Raw genomic sequence first — 20,523 nt, forward strand, 5'->3', positions numbered from 1 at the left:
TCAGAGATATCTAGTCAAACAGACAGACAGGTAAGTAGATAGATAGTGGTAAAGTAATGGTTATGCATATATATGTAATCAAACCAGAGTTTGAGAAATTTTAAACCTGATTATCTTGGCACCTAATCTAGTATCTGTATATTTCATTAACTCTTAGTCTTACCAAGATATAATAAGATGAATATCATATAATGGATTCTTTTTAACTATCCAGAGACATTAAAAATTTGAGATTGATCCTACTCATCAAGTTTGCCCATTGCAATGGGTAACTTCAGAAGCCCTGCAGAGAAGGCAACCCACTTATATTCATTACCCTGGCCTCCCAGTGTTGACCCCTTTTCTCCAGTGATCTTCTTTTCTCTACCTTACCTCCCCAGTCCCCAACCAAAAGTTCCTATGCTTTCACCATTTCTCATTTGGAAACTCTAGTCCATTCACCTTTCTACTTCTCTGAATTCTCTGTCAATAAATATGGCACCATACTTAATGATGCATCATTTCAGTCACTTTCTCCTTTGAAGTATATTGGATCTTCCTGCGCTGTGGGGAAGAGGGACCTCATTCATGGATAAATTAATCTTTTTCTCTATCCCTACACCGGAGCAACTGAATATTTAGGAGATTTTAAAACCAGCAGGCTAGTATCACTCTATTAGCCTCCCATTTCAAAAGAAGCCTCAATTTTGAACAGAAATCCTGTGTTTTCCTATTTAATTTTCTCCTGTTCTCTATAATTCCTATTTTCAAACTTCCCAAATGTGTTTAAATATTCCAAACTATTCCCCAAATATCACAAAATAACTGGCAGTTGACCCTAACTCCTATTTAGGAGAGAAAATACTAATTATAAACAAAAATTCACTTGACTTTCTGCCCAAAGACCTATAAACTTACCTGGTTCCAGAAGCATCCTCTTTTTCTTGTAAAGGAAAAAATGAGGCAGTCCTTTCACCTTTGTTTCAGACCCCATCCATCCATTGTCTCCTCTTTTGGGATTTCAACATTATTTATTCATTCTCCTTAACTGTCTATATACTCTTGTCTACTGATTCCTTCCCTTAATTTTTAAAACATGCTTGAGTATCACACATCCTAATAAAATACCTACATCAACTCCATGTGCTACTCTAGTTATTGCTTTCTCTCTCCTTTCCTACATCCAGTTTCCTGAAGGAATTATCTACTCTCATAGAATCCACTTCCTCACTCCTATCATTTATTTAACCATATTAAACTAGTTAATACAGCCTCTGCTTCACTAATTGCATTGAATTCACCAAAGACCTACTTGTTAATGTTACTTGTTCTAATTGAACTTACTTTAACTTTTTTTATATGGTTGATCACTTCTTAAAATATTTTTCTCCGGGCGCCTGGGTGGCTCAGTTGGTTAAGCGACTGCCTTCGGCTCAGGTCATGATCCCAGAGTCCCTGGATCGAGTCCCACATCGGGCTCCCTGCTAGGCAGGGAGTCTGCTTCTCCCTCTGATCCTCCCCCCTTTCATGTGCTCTCTCTCTCATTCTCTCTCACACAAATAAATAAATAAAATCTTTAAAAAATATATATATATTTTTCTCCAAACTCTTTGAAAACACATTGACCTGACTTTTCCCCCATACCTCTGTACTATTTCTTAGTCTTCTATGCACACAGGCTCTTTGTTCCTTTAAGTTCTTTTTTCTTTAAATATTGATGTACTCAGGGGCGACTCGGTGGCTCAGTCATTAAGCATCTGCCTTCAGCTCAGGTCCTGATCCCGGGGTCCTGGGATCGGCCCCGCGTCGGGCTCCCTGCTCAGCGGGAAGCCTGTTTCTCCCTCTCACACTCCCCCTGCTTGTGTTCCCTCTCTCGTTGTGTCTCTCTCTGTCAAATAAATAAATAAATAAAATCTTAAAAAAAAAAATATTGATGTACTCAGGTTTCTATGGAACTTCTGTCTTCTGTTTCCTGGATCCAGATTCCACTATTTAAGGAATGTTTTAGGGAATATTAAGGAATATTAAGGAAGTCCTTTAATTTTATCTGTAGTTGCAGTCATGTATGACCAGTAGCTTCCTCAAATTTCTACTTGCCTGACCACAAGTACTTCAAAATCAATATGACCAAAGCTGAAGTCATGGTCTTCCTGACTTCATCATCCTATTTGTCTCCCACTAACTCACATTCTTGTCCAGTCTTCACACTCCTTAACTAGAGTTTTAACTTCCCAATGATCTCCTGAATCTGCTCTTTTCCCCATTTCAGCAAACCTCATTCAGATCCACTGTAATCCCTCTGTGGATGACTATCATAATCTGTTAACTACTTTTGCCTCTTCTAGTCTGACTTCCACTCTTATCTTCTCCCTAGCTAGAGTGTTACTTCCGAAATGTGTATCTTGATGTATGGTCAAGACTGAGACTACTAATTTTTCTTTGAACTAAGTCCAGACTCATAACGTTTTTCATGCCATGGTTAATTGTTGACTCATAATCATAAAAAAAATCATTTAAAATATTTTGATGACTTTGTAAATTCTCCCAGATCCTTCCTTAATCTTTTTATAGTCAGATTTTTTTTATTTTGCTAAACAAATTTTGTTGAAAAAAATTATAAAGACCTAAGTATTAAATAGTTGGTTTTGTTTTTTAATACTTATAATTTACTTATAATTACAATAGCAGGCAATGTAAAAATATATAAAATACAATAAGCTTATTTTTATAACTTTAGTTTTATTTTGCAGGATGAAATTCTAACTATCCCAACTTTTTTCACTTTCTGCTGTTGAGAACAAATGCCTTTTCCCCTTTGCTCTATGTTTTTGGATCAGAGGAGCTACAAGATAGGAATAATGGAATCTTGGCCCACCCCCGTCTCTGAGAAATGAGTTACCTATTTCTCCTTTCTTTGAGGTGTAAGCTTCATATCCTCAGGAAACAAATATTCCCTACTCCTCTGTGTAGTAAATTTTACAGGGTCCAGTCCTCATGGGGAATACCGGTGGTGGTCCAGCCAGGCTGTCCCTGTATGGACAAGTCTAATTAAATTAAGGTAGCATATTATCAACTACTTTCTGATAGACTTAAGCGGAGAGCTGCTAGTATTTTAATTGCTACCTCTTTGAATGCTGTGTATGTCTCTCAGTTGTTCTGAGCACATATGTGTAGAAAAATGGGATGTTATTTGTTAGCTTCCTGAAACATTAGTATTTACCTAGAAATGATGGTGTTCATTTTAAACAAATTCACGCCTTTCAGTACCAGATATCGTCAGATAAGTCTCTCCTCTTCTTACTAATTTGTGAATCACCGTTCAATCCATATCTAATCTATAACGATGCCTCTTTGTCCCTCAGTACTCTTGTTTAAAGGAAAGTAAATAGTTGATAGCAACCCATCACTGTACATATTATGCAAATTACAATGCTAAATACTTTATATACATTTATTTAAACCTCACGACATCCTATGAAATAAATATAAATACCCCTTTTTTCTAAGACTCTTAAAACCTAATCAACTTGCCCAAAGTCACAGGGGTGGAGTTGACATTTGAACCCAGATCAATAAGCTATTATAAGCTAAATTATAAGCTGTATTATACTATCTTCCTAGTACAAGAATTTCTGCATATTTCCTCCAAATTACTCCATTTTTTTTCATCCAGCCACCTTGAAATCCACAGACATTTGAGTTCCTTGTCAGATAACTCCCAAAATATGTATGCAATAGCTCCATAAACATTTTTTTGACCATGTAATAAATACCAGACACTAAAATAGGTGAATACATTTGATTTCTGCTCTGAAGGATCGAGGAATGAGAGTATTTGTAGGATGGGAACATTTGGAAAAACAAAATAAGTACAGATCCACAATCTCTTATCCACAATTATGAAACCTCAAAACCCTGAAAACTGCAAAGTATTTTGTAAATTGTAGCACTTTGGCATCAACATCTTACCTGAATTGGCATTAAGCTATTTAAAATCTTCAGTGATCCCACTCAGTGTGACTAATTCATACATTTCATTATAGACGTATGGGTGTGTTTGATTACTGGATGTTGCCCCAGATAATGTGCGTCATGTTGCCTTTCTAACATCCAAAAGAAAATAATTTTTGAAACACATCGTCATGTCTCAGAGTTTGAGGTAAAGGATTAGAAGCCAGTCAGTTATTATAATAGTAGTGTTACAGCGGTGGAGGTGCTCTCAAAGCCCTTAGGAATAGAAGAGGCAGAGAGTGTCAAGAAAGAGATACTATTGGATCTGATTGTTGAATACAAATTTGCCCGGCAGCCAGAGAGAAGAAAATGCACTGGAGCTACGTCAAACGGGCTAAACAAAATCATAAGACAGTAATGTGTGGTTGGGGGAAGGAGTTTAGGTGGGAAAGTGGCAGAAGAATAAAGCTGATCAATACTGAGCGGTCAAATCACAAAGATGCTGGGGAATGCCTTACAAAGTTTGGATTTGTCTCAGATGGTTAAGAGGTGACCCGGAAGGATGTTAGGCAAAGAGAGGTAAGGCGACCATATATCTCAGTTGCCAGGACAGGACTTGATTTCTTCCAGCTACCCTCATTACTGATAGCACAACTTTTCACTTTCATGAGTAACTTAGTATGGATGAAATATTTTATGGTCCCCTAAATGGTAGAACCAGATACTGATTTTAGAAAGAAAATTGTCAGCAGTAGGGAAAATGGAATTAAGGTCAGAGATTTCCACAGGACTTTCTCCTAAGATGAGAACAACCTTGTGAATGCCAAAGCCCATCACTTAGGAACAGTGGCGTAAACAAATGTCATCAAATTTTTGTGCACAGAGTATAAGTTCTCTAATGTCCATAAGTAAGAAGGGAGGCATTTTCAGTTGTGGGCTGAAAACTACTTCCATTCTTGCCCCTCCCCCACATTGTCCTGCAGTTTCCTTATTTCTTGGCTTTTGGCTCCAGCTGGGTAGAAATTAGCAGATTAAAGAAATTAACTGAGTTAAAATATCCATAAAATATAATGTAAATGGAGCCAAATATACATAAAGATTATGAATCCATAATTGTAGTATTTATTCCTCCATTTAAAACCAAAGTTAATAATCAGGAAGCACATTTTATGTATTTTTTTCTTTTTTTCAAGTTATGGGGCTAATGAACAATTAAAAAGTAAAAATAAACTACAAAATATAAAGTATCACATTCCTCATCAATGGAGTATAAATGGGAAACATATTCAATGGATGCTTTAATAAGTAACTGGAAAATGAGATAAAATTTTAATATCTATGTATAACAGCATATCAAATTAATTTTTATTCTTATAATTAAGTAGCATTAAAAACTTGGAATTATTTCAATTTCTGAATAGGTTTCCATTAGCTACAAATTAGGAGTTTAAACAGAACCATTTTATCTTACTAATCAGGAAAATGTAAATTAAAGCAAGGTATCATTTCCCAGTCGTATCAGTGAAAAGTAAAGTACATCAGCATTTCTCTGAGACTGTAGGAACTGGTAAACTCATATCATGTTTTTGTTATAGTCACTTTGAGGTTCTTTTGGAAATACCTAGTAACATTAAATATGTGCATAATCCATGACTTTGCAATTCTATTTTTAGATATTTACCTTAGAGAAACACTCACAAATATGCACAAGAAGGGTGCAAGGACACTCATTGTAGCTATGTTGTAACAGCACAACACTGGGCATAATCTACATATCTGTCCTGAGGAAGTATTATGGAATACTATGTGAGATGAAGTTAGACCTCAAGGATCATTGAATAAAAAAATAAAGCAAATTGAAGAAGTATGCAATAAGCTATTTATGTTTTTTAAAAAGTATATTAAACAATTCTGTGTTTTTGTGGGTTTTTAAAGAATTATCTTTGTTTATTAGTGCTTGGGCTGGCCAGATACACACCAAACTGGGATCAAAGGTTGCTTCTAAGGAGGGGTGGGAAATCCTGGATTACAGTAGTGGTTAAAGGAAATTAGATTTGTTCTTTATTAGATTGCTAGGCCTTTCATAACAAAGTGCCACAGACTGGTGGCTTAAACAACAGAAATTTATTTCTTCACAGTTGTGGAAACCAGAAGTCTGAGATGAAGGTGTCAGGAGGGTTAGTTTTTTTTTCTGAGGCCTCTCCCCTTTGGCTTGTAGGTGGCCTTCTCCCTGTGTCTTCACATGGTCTTTCTGAGTATCTTTGTCCTAATCTCCTCTTCTTATAAGGACACCAGTCACTGGAATAGTGCCTACTCAGATGACCTCATTTTGCCTTAATTACTAATTTAAAGGCCCTGTCTCCAAATACAGTCACATTCTGAGGCTCTAGGGCATTAGGACTTCAATATAAGAAAGTGGAAGGGATGAAGGGACAGACATAATTCAGCCTCTAACATATGCCTAACATTTTTATTTTAAACAAATAAAAGATATTGGATTCATATTTTACACTGAGGCTAAGCAAAGTTGTAAAAGAAAACTACATGGTTATTTACATCTAGAAAAATCTCCCTTTACAGGAACTCTATTTGGTTTTGAAGAGTACTGTTACACCAGATTGCTAGTATTGGTCGTCTTAGGAGGCTGAAAATGGAAGTGGGTAGTGGGATATCATTAACTTTTTTAAAAACAGACTTTACTGTTTAGAGCAGTTTTAGATTTACATAAAAATTGGGGGAAATAGTCCAGAGGTCCCATATACCCCATACCCAGTTTCTCCTATTATTAACATTTTACATTAATATGGGACATTTGTTATAATTAATGAACCAGTATTGATACATTGTTAATTTAAGTCCATACTTTATTTATATTTCCTTAGTTTTTATCTAATATCCTTTTTCTATTCCAGGACTCTGTTTAGGATGCCACATTATATTTAGTTGTCATGCCTCTGTAATCTCCTCTTGTCTGTGATAGTTTCTCAGACTCTCTTTATCTGAGAACCTTGGCAGTCTTGAAGAGTATTGGTCAGATATTTTATCGAGTGCCCTCCTACTGGAATCTGTCATATATTTCTAATGTTTAGACTCAGGTTATGGGTTTGGGGAAGAAGACCACAGAGGTAGAGTGCCATATTCATCACTTATCAGGGGTGCATACTATCAACATGATTCATTATTGTCGATATTCACTTTGATCACCCCGGTGAGGTTTCTCCACTATAGAGTTACCCTTTATTTATTTGTTTGTTTGTTTGTTTTTACCTTTTTCCATACTCTCCTTTTTTGAAAGGAAGTCACTATGTGCAGCCACACTTAAGGAGGGGGGAGCTGTGCTCCACCTCCTTGAGAGCAGAGTATCTATGTAAATTGTTTGGAATTCTTCTGCACAGGAGATTTGTTTCTTCTCCCCCATTCATTTATTTACTCAATCTTACTAACTTTTTTTACTATATTTCTTTAAGTTATTTTGCATAATGAGCATGTATTAAGTTTGTGAATATTTTGAAGTAAGAATATTTTAGAGATACTTAAGTAATGCATCACTAATTTGGGACTTTAGAAAGTAGGAACATGCAAGGTTATCAGAAAGGACCTGGGGAGTTTAAAAATACAGCTACTAGTATACCCATTCTCTGTTAGTAACATGTTATCCTTATGTAGACTATAGAAAGTGGTTTATGCAAATATTTAACATTATTTCCTGCTTCAAGAGTGAGAAGTTTACATCTTTAGATAAAAGATGAAGCCAACAGAAGTCTTTCCTGTTGTGTGCATTTCCCGAGTTTCTTAAGATTCATAACTTCAAGGCAGGTTGCAAGTTGCCACCCTTCAGTTTGCAAACTCTTGGACCCTTTGTAGTGTTCTTGGAAGTGATATGCTTTTTCTGTGTACAATTCGAAATTTTCATATATCTCTTTTGAGAATTTCCAGGTGCAATTATTAATCTTTCCTCCCTACAAAGATAACTTAAAAGTAAATTTTGAAACTCTCAATCAGAAAGCTATTAATAATAATCATAATGTAAATTATCTCACCATTGCTGCTCTTTTATCTATACTACCAATGAATTAATATTTCTTTACATTGTAATTTTTTTCCAGATATTTCGGTCAGCTTGTTGGCGGTGGTTGTCAGCTTCTGTGGCCTGGCCTTGTTGGTTGTTTCACTTTTTGTCTTCTGGAAGTTGTGCTGGCCTTGCTGGAAAAGCAAACCAGTGACTTCCAACATCAGTACCCTTCCACAGAGCATTTCAAGTGCTCCTACTGAAGTTTTTGAGACTGAAGAGAAAAAAGAAGTTAAAGAAAATGAAAAGCAAGCTCTAAAAGTTATTGAACCTGCTATAAAAATCAGCCACACTTCCCCTGATATCCCAGCAGAAGTCCAAACTGCTTTAAAAGAGCATTTAATTAAACATGCACGTGTGCAAAGACAAACTACTGAGCCTACATCTTCATCCCGGTAAGGAAAGATCAAATACATAAAACTGGGTACGTGCGTGCACGCATGCGTGTGTCCGTGTGTGTGTGTGTGTGTGATTTTGTAAGAGAAAAAAACTGAGGTGGGAAAGGAGAAAAGAAAAGACAAACAGGAGAAATGAGACGGACATAGGAAACAGATAATTGAATAAAAAGGAAAAGGGTAGAGTAAGCAAGGATGAGAGAAACTGAGGACAAAGGATCCAAAGAGGGAGCAGTACCAAGAAAGGAGTTTAGTAGATTTTGAGGTCTCAGTAAAATCATGTAACTACAGACTATTATTTATTAACTCTTTACCTTGAAATGTCATGGCTTGATAGTTGCTACTTGCAGTCTTTCAATTTAGTTTAAGTCAACCAATAAATATTGAGAAAACAGCCATTTGCAATGTCTGTCATGAAATCATCTAGAACTTCACAATCAAAATTGAGTAACAGAGACTAAAGTTTAGTCTGCAGTTGTTTAGCAACTACACCGTCAACATGGAACCACTGGAAACTGTTATTTGAACCCACATAGACAAACTCTTACACTGGGCAGAGTGTGATAAGCTCCGCCAAAGAGTTTTGGTGAATATCATGAGCATACTAAAGATTGTACACAAAAAGAGGGAAAAGGGAGGCCTCTTTGTGGAGATACATTTTAACTCCGCTTGGAAAAATCAGCAAAAGATTGCTTGAATGAAAATAATTTGCTATAATGTATTTCCGATTGCATTAACTATAAAAGAAAAATAGATTTTTGTGAAGATTAAAGCCGTAAAGAGACTCAGAAATTTTAGGGTAAAAATGTTCAATTAATTTATAAAACATGTTTTAAATATTAGCAGCTGTGTACATCAGTGAGCTTATTAGCATTCAGAATTATTCAGCTCTTTTAACTGATAAGTGCACCCTACATAAGGACACTTTTTCTCTCAATCTTAAAAAAACATAAAGATTGAATTATACATATCTCATATTTTCTAAGAGAAAAAGTGGAATACAAATTCAGAGCTTTGCTAGAACTTTGGTATCATTTCATCTGCCTCTTTGAATTTCCTTGTTTATATGAGTGGCTAGGAAAGGAAGAAAGAAAGAATTATTTTTGAGCACTTACAATTTAGCCACTATGCCAGGCACCCTTCCTGATAATCCTCTGCCAATCTGCATGAAGTATTACTAATTATTCCCATTACTTGTGAGTTAACTCAAGCCCAGAGAGATTTAAAAATTTGCCTAAAGTCATGCAGCTGGAGAAAGTTAGAATTCAAATTTATCCAGATTGATGGTTTCACATTTTAAGCATTAAAGCCAAGGGGGATATAGTTTTCTGAAATCAAGATGTTGGTTACAAAGTCTGCTGAGGACAGATAGTTTGGAGATTGAAAAATAAGGGTATCTTCCTGCTCAATTTACTCAGAAATCTAAAATCATAAGTGGTTATTATGAATGACCAGAGTCATGATTTTAATCTCTTTGGTGTTGGGGTGAATTCCTTTTAAAAAACTTGACTACACTTAGTTCTCAAAACCCCTCATCTACATTAATTATTTCATCATACCAGAAATTACCTTTGTAGAAGGAGGAGGAAATTGCTGAGTTCATTATGCAGCCCACTTGGACACAGAGATCAAAGGTACATTATCATAAATTAGATTATTCTGCTCAAATCATAACTTCACTGAAATTTAGCAAAATCAAACCACACATATACACGCACACATTCATACACACACATAATTAACTTAACTTTAATGCTTGATTTCATCACCTTATTAGGCTATGTCAGCTCCAGTCTGCTGTTGGGACTCCCTTTGACTTGGCTCAGACAGTAGATGACAAACATCTTACCCTTTCAAGCTTTATTTGTCTCTATAATTAACATTTTGATTGGTCCGAACTTAACAGCATTAGTGGAAACTGGCACATTTTCCAAGTTCTCGTCTTCCTTTACAAGTGCCTGGCCATTTGGCCCCATCAGCCTGCCAGAGGCCAAACAGCCGGGAGGCATCCATGTAGTTAGTTCTTCATTACTAACATTCTTCTAGCCTGTATCTTGATTGATTGTTCATTCATCCAGTAGTCTTATTCAAGTAGATATTTACTAATGGGTATCATCAGGTATTATGTACACTCCGTCCACTCTGCAAATCCAAGGGAGCTGGAAAAAAATTTATAACATAATGCAAAGATAAGACATATAAGACCAACTTCAGTATAAGGAATTACAAGTGCAAACTGTGGTGGAGAATGTGGAATTTTGAGAACAGAAAAGTTATTTCCAGCATGAGGCTGAGAGAAGAGAGATTAAGCGGAGGCTAAAGGAAACCAAGAATTCACATGAATGGCAATTGGGAGAAGGTGTGCATCCCAGATGGAAACATTTTATGCAAAAAGACATAGAATAGGAAATGTTGCCATGAAAACAGCAGGTAAAATACCTTGATCAGAAAACAGAGTTTAGTGGAGGAGTAAAGGAAGAAGAGAAAGTTGGCTGGAATCAAAGTATAAGAGGCCTTGAAATCATGGCCAGGATGTTCAAGTTCTGTCCTACCAAAAAATATTTGCCACAGAAGAGTCCCTTGTTAAAGCCCTTGATAAAGAGCTAGGTTTTAGAAAAATTAATTTGGCAATAGCTTATAGGACAGACTAAAGAAAAAGACATCTATTTGGAAACTAATATAATAGTTAAGGCATGATAAAAATCAGGAAAGAGCAAACAACAACCAAAAGACAAAAGCCTGGGAGAAGTTATAAGGGAAGAATCTAAGATCCCTTATAAAAAGCACTGTGACACTTCAAATCATTACAAGTATAGCCTAAACCTTTGCAAAGCATGCCATTTGAACTATTGCAATCTGATGATACCAAGCTGCCATTCAAGCATTTTAATTCCATATTTCCCCACACATATAGCTCTGTGCTGCTTTCTTAGGCAGAAAATCTGCCCAAGATTGCTCTTCGTATTGCTCTTGACACCTAGACAAAGTACTGTAGGAACTCAGGCTATATTTGTTGGTTTAAAAAAAAAATGAATCTGATGACCCCATCTATCTATCCAAGTAGGTATTTTATGATTGCCACGAGAGGAATGCTTGGTCTTTTTACTATCCTCCTGTAGACCTTACCTCTATCTTTGTGCAATTGCTTATATTGCTTCCCACATCTAGAATGGTGACCTCTTTTTTATCTACTATAAGCTGTTTAAGAAAATGTATCTGAGAGTCTATTTTCTCTGCCCAATTATAAGCTTATTATCCTTTATTATTTAAAGCCACAGTTACAATCTAGCAATTATTTATTGTCCTAATATTGAGCTGTAGCTACTTGCCAAACTCAATGCTAAGTTCTCAGAGAACAAGACTGTGTAGCCTACTTTTATGCATTCCTAATTTCTGTTACTGTGTAGGTACATAATATGCATCAAGTGACACTTTTGATTGATTGGTCATCTCTCCACTTCACTTTGCTCCTTTAAATAACAGCATCAGGTGGTGAGATAAACTGCCCATATTAGAAAGAGGTTAATGATGGTATACTCCCAGGATGAGTATGAGGACCAATTTTCTGTGCATTCATTAAGGGTGCCCAGAAAAGGTGAATAATAAGTGGCAAAATAATTTGTTGAGGATGAGGAATTATGTAGGTTAGCCACTGTTAGAGAGGATTCTAAGTACCTACTGAAAAATAATTAGGAAACCTAATGGCAGAGCCAATTGAACTTATGAACAAAAGCAAGAAAATGTTCATGGGAAGAAATCACTGACTTACATGTGCTCATGGATTTACAATAAGCTATGGTTGCTTAGAAAAGTAATTTTTAAAATCATCACATAAGAGAAATGAAAGCATTATGTAAAAATACATAAAATTGGATTGTATAGTTTAAGAGATTTTTTTTTTAATTAAATTCCTCTGAAAAGATAGCAAAAATTGCAATTATTCATCCAGGGCACTGTAAGGAATGGAAAGCAAGATGTTACACAAAAGGAAAGTTTAAAAGATATATACCTAGCTAGGATAGCAAGAAGCAACACTTACCCAAAACTGTGAGGACCTGAAATCTATCTCTTTGAATTAAATTTCATGAAAAATGCTGTACAGATGCTTGAGATGGTTAAATAAGCTTTTTCAGGAAACATGTATTCAATAAATACAACAACTCTTTTCTGAAATGGGATGGCTGTTTGTACCAAGGTCAGAGACAAAACCTTATAAAATAAAATCAGACTTGGAGAGTTTGTTTTCTGGCACTGATAAATATCATCTCCTCTTTACAAACACTAATTATAAATTGATCTCCTCTTTACAATCACTATAAATTGATTGACGGTATTTGATTTCATTAGTCACAGGAGTATTAGGGTAAATGATTTTTTTAAAAGATTTTATTTATTTGAAAGAGAGAGCGCTCCAGAGAGAGAGCACAACCACAGGGGAAGGGCAGGGGGAGAGGGAAAAGCAGACTCCCTGCTGAGCAAGGAGCCCCACAGGGGACTTAATCCCAGGGCCCTGGGATCATGACCTAAGCCAAAGGCAAACGCTTAACTGACTGAGCCACCCAGGTGCCTGGTAAATGATTTTTTAAAAAGATGTATTTATTTATTTGAGAGAGAGAGACAGAGAGAGCATGAGTGGGAGGGGCAGAGGGAGAGGGAGAGAGAATCTCAAGCAGGCTCCACACTCAGTGCTGAGCCCTGACAAGGGGCTTGATTTCAGGACCCTAAGCTCATGCCCTGAACCAAATCCTAAAGTCCAACACTTAACGGACAGTGCCACCCAGGTGCCCCTAGGGTAAATTATTTTAATACAAACTCCAACAAACATTTCCTGAATCCCAGTATATGTTAGTATGAAATTCATGAAAAGATGAATAATACATAGTCTCTGCCATTATAAAGACCACCATCTAGCAAAAGTGTTGAGGAAGGGAAGACTGAGGTGAGAACAAGTAATTTCAAAACACTGTTTGCAGACATCAGGAACAGCATAGTAGGCTTAGAAAGTAGAGACTAGTAAAGTAGGAGAAAAGCCAGGAGGGTTTGGGAGCCAAGTGAAGAGTGTATGTAAACAACCGGGAGAGATTAAATGTTAATTGGCTCCAGTAAGGCTGGCTGGGATAAAGACTGTGAATTGCCCTGTGAGTTTAGCAATGTGGGGAAGTCATTGTTCACATTTTCAGGAGTGGTTATGGTGGAGTTGAGCATGTGTAAAGCTAATTAGAGTATGTTTAAATAGAATAGAAAGAAACAAATTGGACAGTGAATGGACTGTCTCAACTCTTTCAAGGAGTTTTGCTACAAATGTGTCAGAGAAACAGAGTAGTACAGAGAGAGGAAGTGGTATGAGGTTTTCTTTAAGACAGGAGAAACAACAGTGCTTTTATGCTGACAGTATTGATCCAACGGAGAGGGAGGATTAATAATGCAAGAATCAGAGGGAATATTCTTGAAGGTGACATGAGAGAAAATGGGATTATCTTTAAGGCAAAATATATGGGTTACAGATCTGCTGAGAGGGTTGATGAGATGGTGTCTGTGGAAGGTTCTGCTCTTTGCTTCAATTTTTCTGAGTGAAGTGGAAAACTAGGTCATCAATTGAGCCTTAGCATGAGGAAGAAGGGTGATAGAGGTTTATAGAAAGGTGAGAAGGTGTGAAATGGTCTTCTTGCAAATCTAGGAGATTGAGAGGGAGAAGGAATTGCTGTGTTACATTTGGGTTTACATGAGAAATGTCATGAATTTAAAGTGGAGCAATGAGAGTTATTTTATGTTTTTCTCCAACTGCATTCACTTGCACGTGGGCAGGTGTAGAGATGATGGAGGCTTGAATTCAACCAGAGCTGCAGTTATTTTTGTTGTTGTTGTCCTGCAACTAAGAAGGTAGAGAGCAATAGGGAATTCGGGATGTGTCCCTGAGAGTGACTCTAATGATTAGCCATGGAATTAAAACTGGATAATAAGAGGGAAATGATATCAGGGACATAGGGATTATGAAATGGTGGTACAGTCACAGATTAGAGGTTCTCATCATTTGGAAAGGTTGTCTGAGGGGTATAAGAGGGTCTGAGCTAGAAAGATAAGAGGTGTTGATCAGAGAGAGGTATGCATGACATTGGGGTTGTGGAGAGTTTGTAGCTAATGATGACAAAATCTATGTACATGGTAGTAATTTCAGTAAGTAAAGGGCATCATTGCAGGAGGGGAGTTCAAAGAACCTAGAGGCCACAAGGTAGAAAAAAACGTGCATTGCTAGAAATTAGAACAAAAACATTGTCAAAGAGAGTGTTAGTGAACCATGAAATGAAAATAATGAAGACTTTAAAGGGAGTGATTTATTAATCAATAGACGGTTAACAATAAGTAATAATGGGGATGTGACTTGCTGACTTGAGCTTCAGGGCTGGTAGAGGTGGATGGAGGGAGAATGGTGTCAAAGTGACAATGGGGAACAAGAGGAATGCAGGACTGCCCCACCTCCAGGCTAGTGGAACAAGGACTGTGGGGAGCATATCAGCCGCCGCATGAGAGGGACACAGAGGAAACAATGTCCTAAAGAAAAGCCATGTTTCTACTGAGCAATAAGGTGAGAAGAACATTCAAAGAAGAGATTAAGGCTATAGAGGATTTTGCTGATGTCCAATATTTATTTTTAAAACTTCATTGTGACATACAACTTAGTCTGCCTTCATGTATGTAGTGCCTTGCCTTGGTTAGGCGTGGCATTACGTATGTTTGTTGGTTTGTGGGTGGGTTTTTTTGCTGAGATTTTAGTGTATTGAGTGAATCACTCCTGTTCTTGTTTCAAAATGAATAGAGGAAAACAGGAAACAAAGATGAAAACTTAGTTTACCACACACTTGATTTAGTCTTAACTATTCAAGCCTTCTTAACTGTGAAATGGGGCTATAGCTTTTAATATATGCTCATAGTTTCTGATAAAAAGTTCAGTACTAACAAAAACAAGGAGAGATGAGTTCCTTACGAACATATTGAATAAATCAATAAAATGCTGCTAAATATATTTCTGTTTTTCCTCTCTGAATTCTCAAGCAATATCTAAGGTAAACTTAACAGATGATAAAGACACTGCAGTTAAGGGCGCCTGGGTGGCTCAGTCAGTTAAGCATCTGCCTTTGGCTCAGGTCATGATCCCAGGGTCCTGGGATGGAGCCCTGCATCAGGCTCCCTGCTCAGCTGGGAGCCTGCTTCTCCTTCTCCCTCTGCCGGCCTCTCTGCCTACTTGTGCACTCTCTCTCTCTCTCAATCTCTCTGTCAAATAAATAAATAAATAAAATCTTAAAAAAAAAAAAAAGACACTGCAGCTGAGAATAGGAGGATAAAAGTTTCCCATTTAAGGGAAAGAGAACTGCTAGGTGCTAAGAAGTGAGTGAATTAGAGAGCCCTGTTATCCAGGGCTGTGGCCCAGGACGTGCTCACACAGGAATGACTTTGTTCCACCTCTGCAGCCCCAAACAGCAACCCTAGGCTTGCGATCATCAGAACCAGAGAATTCATTACGGTATTTGCACTTCAGCTGAATTCTAATGACAATAACTGTTATCGAGTACAAGAAGTTATAGTTTTCAAAGTCGTCTTATCTAATATCTCATTCGGTCTTCACACTGTGAAAGGACTATTTTATAGATAAGGAGAGTAAAGCTCAAACAAGTTAAGTGACTTGCCCAAGGGAAGCTGGGAGCACACTGTCTGATTCCAGGCCAGCACTTTTCCCGTCTCCTCTCAGTGTTACGATCTTCAAGCACCTTCTTCTGGGTAGTAGGGAAAAGCTGGCTTGGTTTCCAGTGAGAGTCCAAGACTCCACCCACACAATAACCGGAGCAACTCTGTCTTTACATACTCAACTTCTGGCTTCTGATTTTTTTTGAAGGAAAGGATCTGTTGGTAATAAGTATTTGAAAATCACCATGTTAATGCATATTACTCCTATGGCATCAAGTAATTTTGACTCCAGCTACTGTCAGATGTTCCAGGTAAGGTAGGGGAAGTTTTTCCTTCCCTAGCTGGAGAAGTACTTGGGTGGTGCCGTTCTAGGTTTGAAGGCTAAGAATGAGATCAGGAACTGTCAAGTGGCCTATACTTTGATTGGTTGTATATTTGTGTGAGACTAGCCACTTATCATGTCATTCCAAAAGAGAAAAAGAAAAGGGGCCGGTGGGCTGGGGAGAGAGCAAGAAAAAAAGATCTGTTTTGTCATGGCAATAGTTTAGCATTGTAATAATTAAAGCTTCTCTTAACTGACTAGCTAAACTATGACTTAGAATATACACTATTTGCCCTAATTATAGGGCATTACTACTCTTTGATTCCTGCTGGAGGGGCTTTACAGCTGTACAATTATATTCAGAGACATAAGAAAGAAATTACTGATTTTTAGGGAGAGGATAGAAGATTAAAATTTTATGATACTGAAAAGTATAAGTGAGTGTGAATGGAATCAATCTATAAAAAATAAAGAATTAGGGGTGCCTGGGTGGCTCAGATGGTTAAGCGTCTGCCTTTGGCTCAGGTCATGATCTCAGGGTCCTGGGATCGAGCCCCGCATCGGGCTCCCTGTTTGGCGGGGAGCCTGCTTCTCCCTCTTGCTCTACTGTTCCCCCTGCTTGTGCTCTCTCGCGCTCTCTGTCAAATAAATAAAATCTTAAAAAAAAATTTTTTTTTTAAATAAAGAATTTACCTTTGGGGGTATTTTGTTTACAAATTTTTTTTTAAATCATTATATAAGTAAAAGTGATTTGGGCAGAAATATTGAATTATTTAACAAAATATCCTAATCTCTTAGATACACTGAATATAGAACTAAGTTATACTAGACTCCTTTCATAATACAGAACATATACTACTTATATTCCTTTATTATTTTTTTTAATTTATATCATTATTTTTCATGCATCATTTCACATAATTTGCACCACACATTATGGTGTGGGTAATACCATTACACCCATTTTTCAGACTGAAGCCCTAAGAGGCCCTGCCCAGAGTCATGCAACTGACAAGTGAAGAGAGTGAGATTTGTACTATTGTTGGTCTGAACTTGTATTCCTTTTAAAATTCTTCTTACTTTCCTAAATACTCTCTAATGGTTGCCTGTCCCTAATTTAAGCCCCTAATCCTGTGTATCAAGGATAGATATACAGGCTTAAAGAAATAAATGGTATTCCATTATCAGATTAGTGCTAAAGAATATCAAGAATTAGAATGGGGGGGTGCCTGGGTGGCTCAGTTGTTGGGCATCTGCCTTCAGCCCGGGTCATGATCCCAGGCTCCTGGGATTGAGCCCCGCATCGGGCTCCCTGCTCGGCGGGAAGCCTGCTTCTCCCTCTCACACTCCTCCTGCTTGTGTTCCCTCTCTAGCTGTGTTCTCTCTCTGTCAAATAAATAAATAAAATCTTAAAAAAAAAAAAAAAGAATTAGAATGGGATTAGCTGTACCATTTCTATGGTATTTAAATAGTTGTTTAGTGTCCTAGCCTCAACAATCAGACAACAAAAAGAAAAGGTATCCAAATCAGCAGGGAAGAAGTCAAACTTTGACTATTCACAGACAACATGATACTTTACATAGAAAACCAAAAGCCTCCCCCCAAAAATTGCTAGGCCTGATACACGAATTCAGAAAAGTCACATGATACAAAATCAATGTACAAAAATCTGTTGCATTTCTATACACCAATAATGAAGCAGCAGAAAGAGAAATCAAGGAATCGATCCCATTTACAATTGCACCAAAAACCGTTAAGACCCTAGAAATAAGCCTAACCAAAGAGGTAAAGGGATCTGTACTCTGAAAACTAGAACACTTATGAAAGAAATTGAAGAGGACACAAAGAAATGGAAAAATATTCCATGCTCATATTTAACAAATATTGTTGAAATGTCTATACTACCCTAAGTGATCTACACATTTAATGCAATCCCTAACAAAATACCACCAGCATTCTCCACGGAACTAGAATAAACAATCCTAAAATTCATATTGAACCACAAAAGACCCTGAATAGCCAAAACAATCTGGAAAAAGAAAAGCAAAGCGGGAGGCATCAAATTCCAGACTTCAAGCTCTATTACAAAGCTGTAATTATCAAGACAGTGTGGTACTGGCACAAAAACAGACACATAGATCAGTAGAACAGAAAAGAAACCCAGAAATGGACCCTCAACCGTCTGGTCAACTAATCTTTGACAGAGCAGAAAAGAATATCTGATTGAAAAAAAGACAGTCTCTTCAACAAATGGCTTTGGGAAAACTGGACGGTAACATGCAGAAGAATGAAACTGGACCACTTCCTTACACCCCACACAAAAATAAATTCAAAATGGACGAAAGACCTAAATGTGAAAAGAAATCATCAAAATCCTAGATTAAAACACAGGCAGCAACCTCTTTGACATCAGCCATAGCAAATTCTTGCTAGATACATCTCTGGAGGCAAGGGAAACAAAGGCAAAAATGAACTATTGGGACTTCACCAAGATAAAGATTCTGCACAGCAAAGGAAAAAATCAACAAAATTAAAAGGCAACCTTCAGAGTGGGAGAAGATATTTGCAAATGACATATCTAATAAAGGGTTAGTATCCGAAATCTATAAAGAACTTCTCAAACTCCACACCCCAAAAAAACAAATAATCCAGTTAAGAAATGGGCAAAAGATATGAATAGTCATTTTTCCAAAGAAGACATACAGATGGCTAACAGACACATAAAAAGATGCTCAACATCACTCATCATCAGGGACATACAAATCAAAACCACAATGAGATACCACCTCACACCTGTCAGAATGGCTAAAGTGAACAACTCAGGAAACGACAATGTTGGTGAGGATATGGAGAAAGGGGAGCCCTCTTACACTGTTGGTGGGAATGCAAGCTGGTGCAGCCACTCTGAAAACAGTATGGAGGTTCCTCAAAAAGTTGAAAATAGAACTATCCTATGACCCAGCAATTACACTACTAAGTATTTATCCAAAGGATACAAAAATATTGATTCAAAGGGGCACATGCACCCCAAAGTTTATAGCAGCATTATCAACAATAGCCAAATTATGGAAAGAGCCCAAATGACCATCAATTGATAAATGGGTAAAGAAGATGTGGTATACACACACACTGGAATGTTACTCAGCCAAGAAAAAGAATGAAATCTTGCCATTTGCAATGACGTGGACAGAGCTAGAGTGTATTATGCTAAGAGAAATAAGTCAGTCAGAGAAAGACAAATACCATATGATTTCACTCATATGTGGAATTTAAGAAACAAAACAGATGAACATAGGGGAAGGAAGAAAAAAGAAAGAGAGGGAGGCAAACCATAAAATGGACTCTTAATGATAGAGAACAAACTGAGGGTTGCTGGAGGGGAGGTGGGTGGGCAGATGGGCTAAATGGGTGATGGGCATTAAGGTGGGCACTTGTGATGAGCACTAAGGGTTATATGTAAGTGATGAATAACTAAATTCTTCTCCTGAAACCAATATTGCCCTGTATGTTAACTAACTAGAATATAAATAAATATTTCAAACAACAACACAAAAAGGAAATATGGAAAATGCCAAACACACAAAAAAGATAGTTGTTTAGTATTTCAGTCCCATTAATAGAAAATAAGCTAATTCATTGTAAGAGAATGAATTTGGAACACCTCAGATTATAATTCTGATTTTACATAATTTACAATTTGCATAATAAAATTCTATCTTATTATGATATCATAATAATGATATCTTGAATAAAATTATTAAAGAGTCACAGAATGATAATCATAGAAATTAAGGGTTAGAAAACACTTAGAAGTCTAGCATCTCACCTGAGGCAGAAACCTTTTCCTTCAACATCTGACCTTTGTTTCTATACATTGTGTTTGTGGAAGTTCATTACTTCACCATTTTGTACAGCTCTAGATATTTTTAAATGTTCCCTTATATCAAGCTGAAGTCTATCTTTACCTGTAACTTCCACTGATTCTTATTAATTCTGCCATGACAGTCCTTCGGATATTAGAAGTCAGATTCCTGTCCTTCCTAGGCTCAATATCCTCAGCTCTTTGAGCTATTTCTCAAATGGTATCTTGGCTAGGTATCTTACTTCTGATTATCACTACTTTTTTA

General features: G+C 37.0%; 1 protein-coding gene across 1 annotated transcript in view; it reads left to right on the forward strand.

The window, feature by feature from the left end:
- Window positions 1-20,523, forward strand: part of SYT10 (synaptotagmin 10) — a 64,938-nt gene that overhangs the window by 10,917 nt on the left and 33,498 nt on the right. The window contains exon 2 of the mRNA XM_035027857.1: window positions 8,037-8,394. Coding sequence (XP_034883748.1) covers window positions 8,037-8,394 — 358 coding nt within the window. The remainder of the gene's footprint in view (window positions 1-8,036; window positions 8,395-20,523) is intronic.

This window comes from Mirounga leonina, unplaced genomic scaffold (assembly GCF_011800145.1).
Source record: "Mirounga leonina isolate KUSES-001 unplaced genomic scaffold, KU_Mleo_1.0 Mir_201, whole genome shotgun sequence".
In the NCBI taxonomy this organism is placed as follows: domain Eukaryota; kingdom Metazoa; phylum Chordata; class Mammalia; order Carnivora; family Phocidae; genus Mirounga; species Mirounga leonina.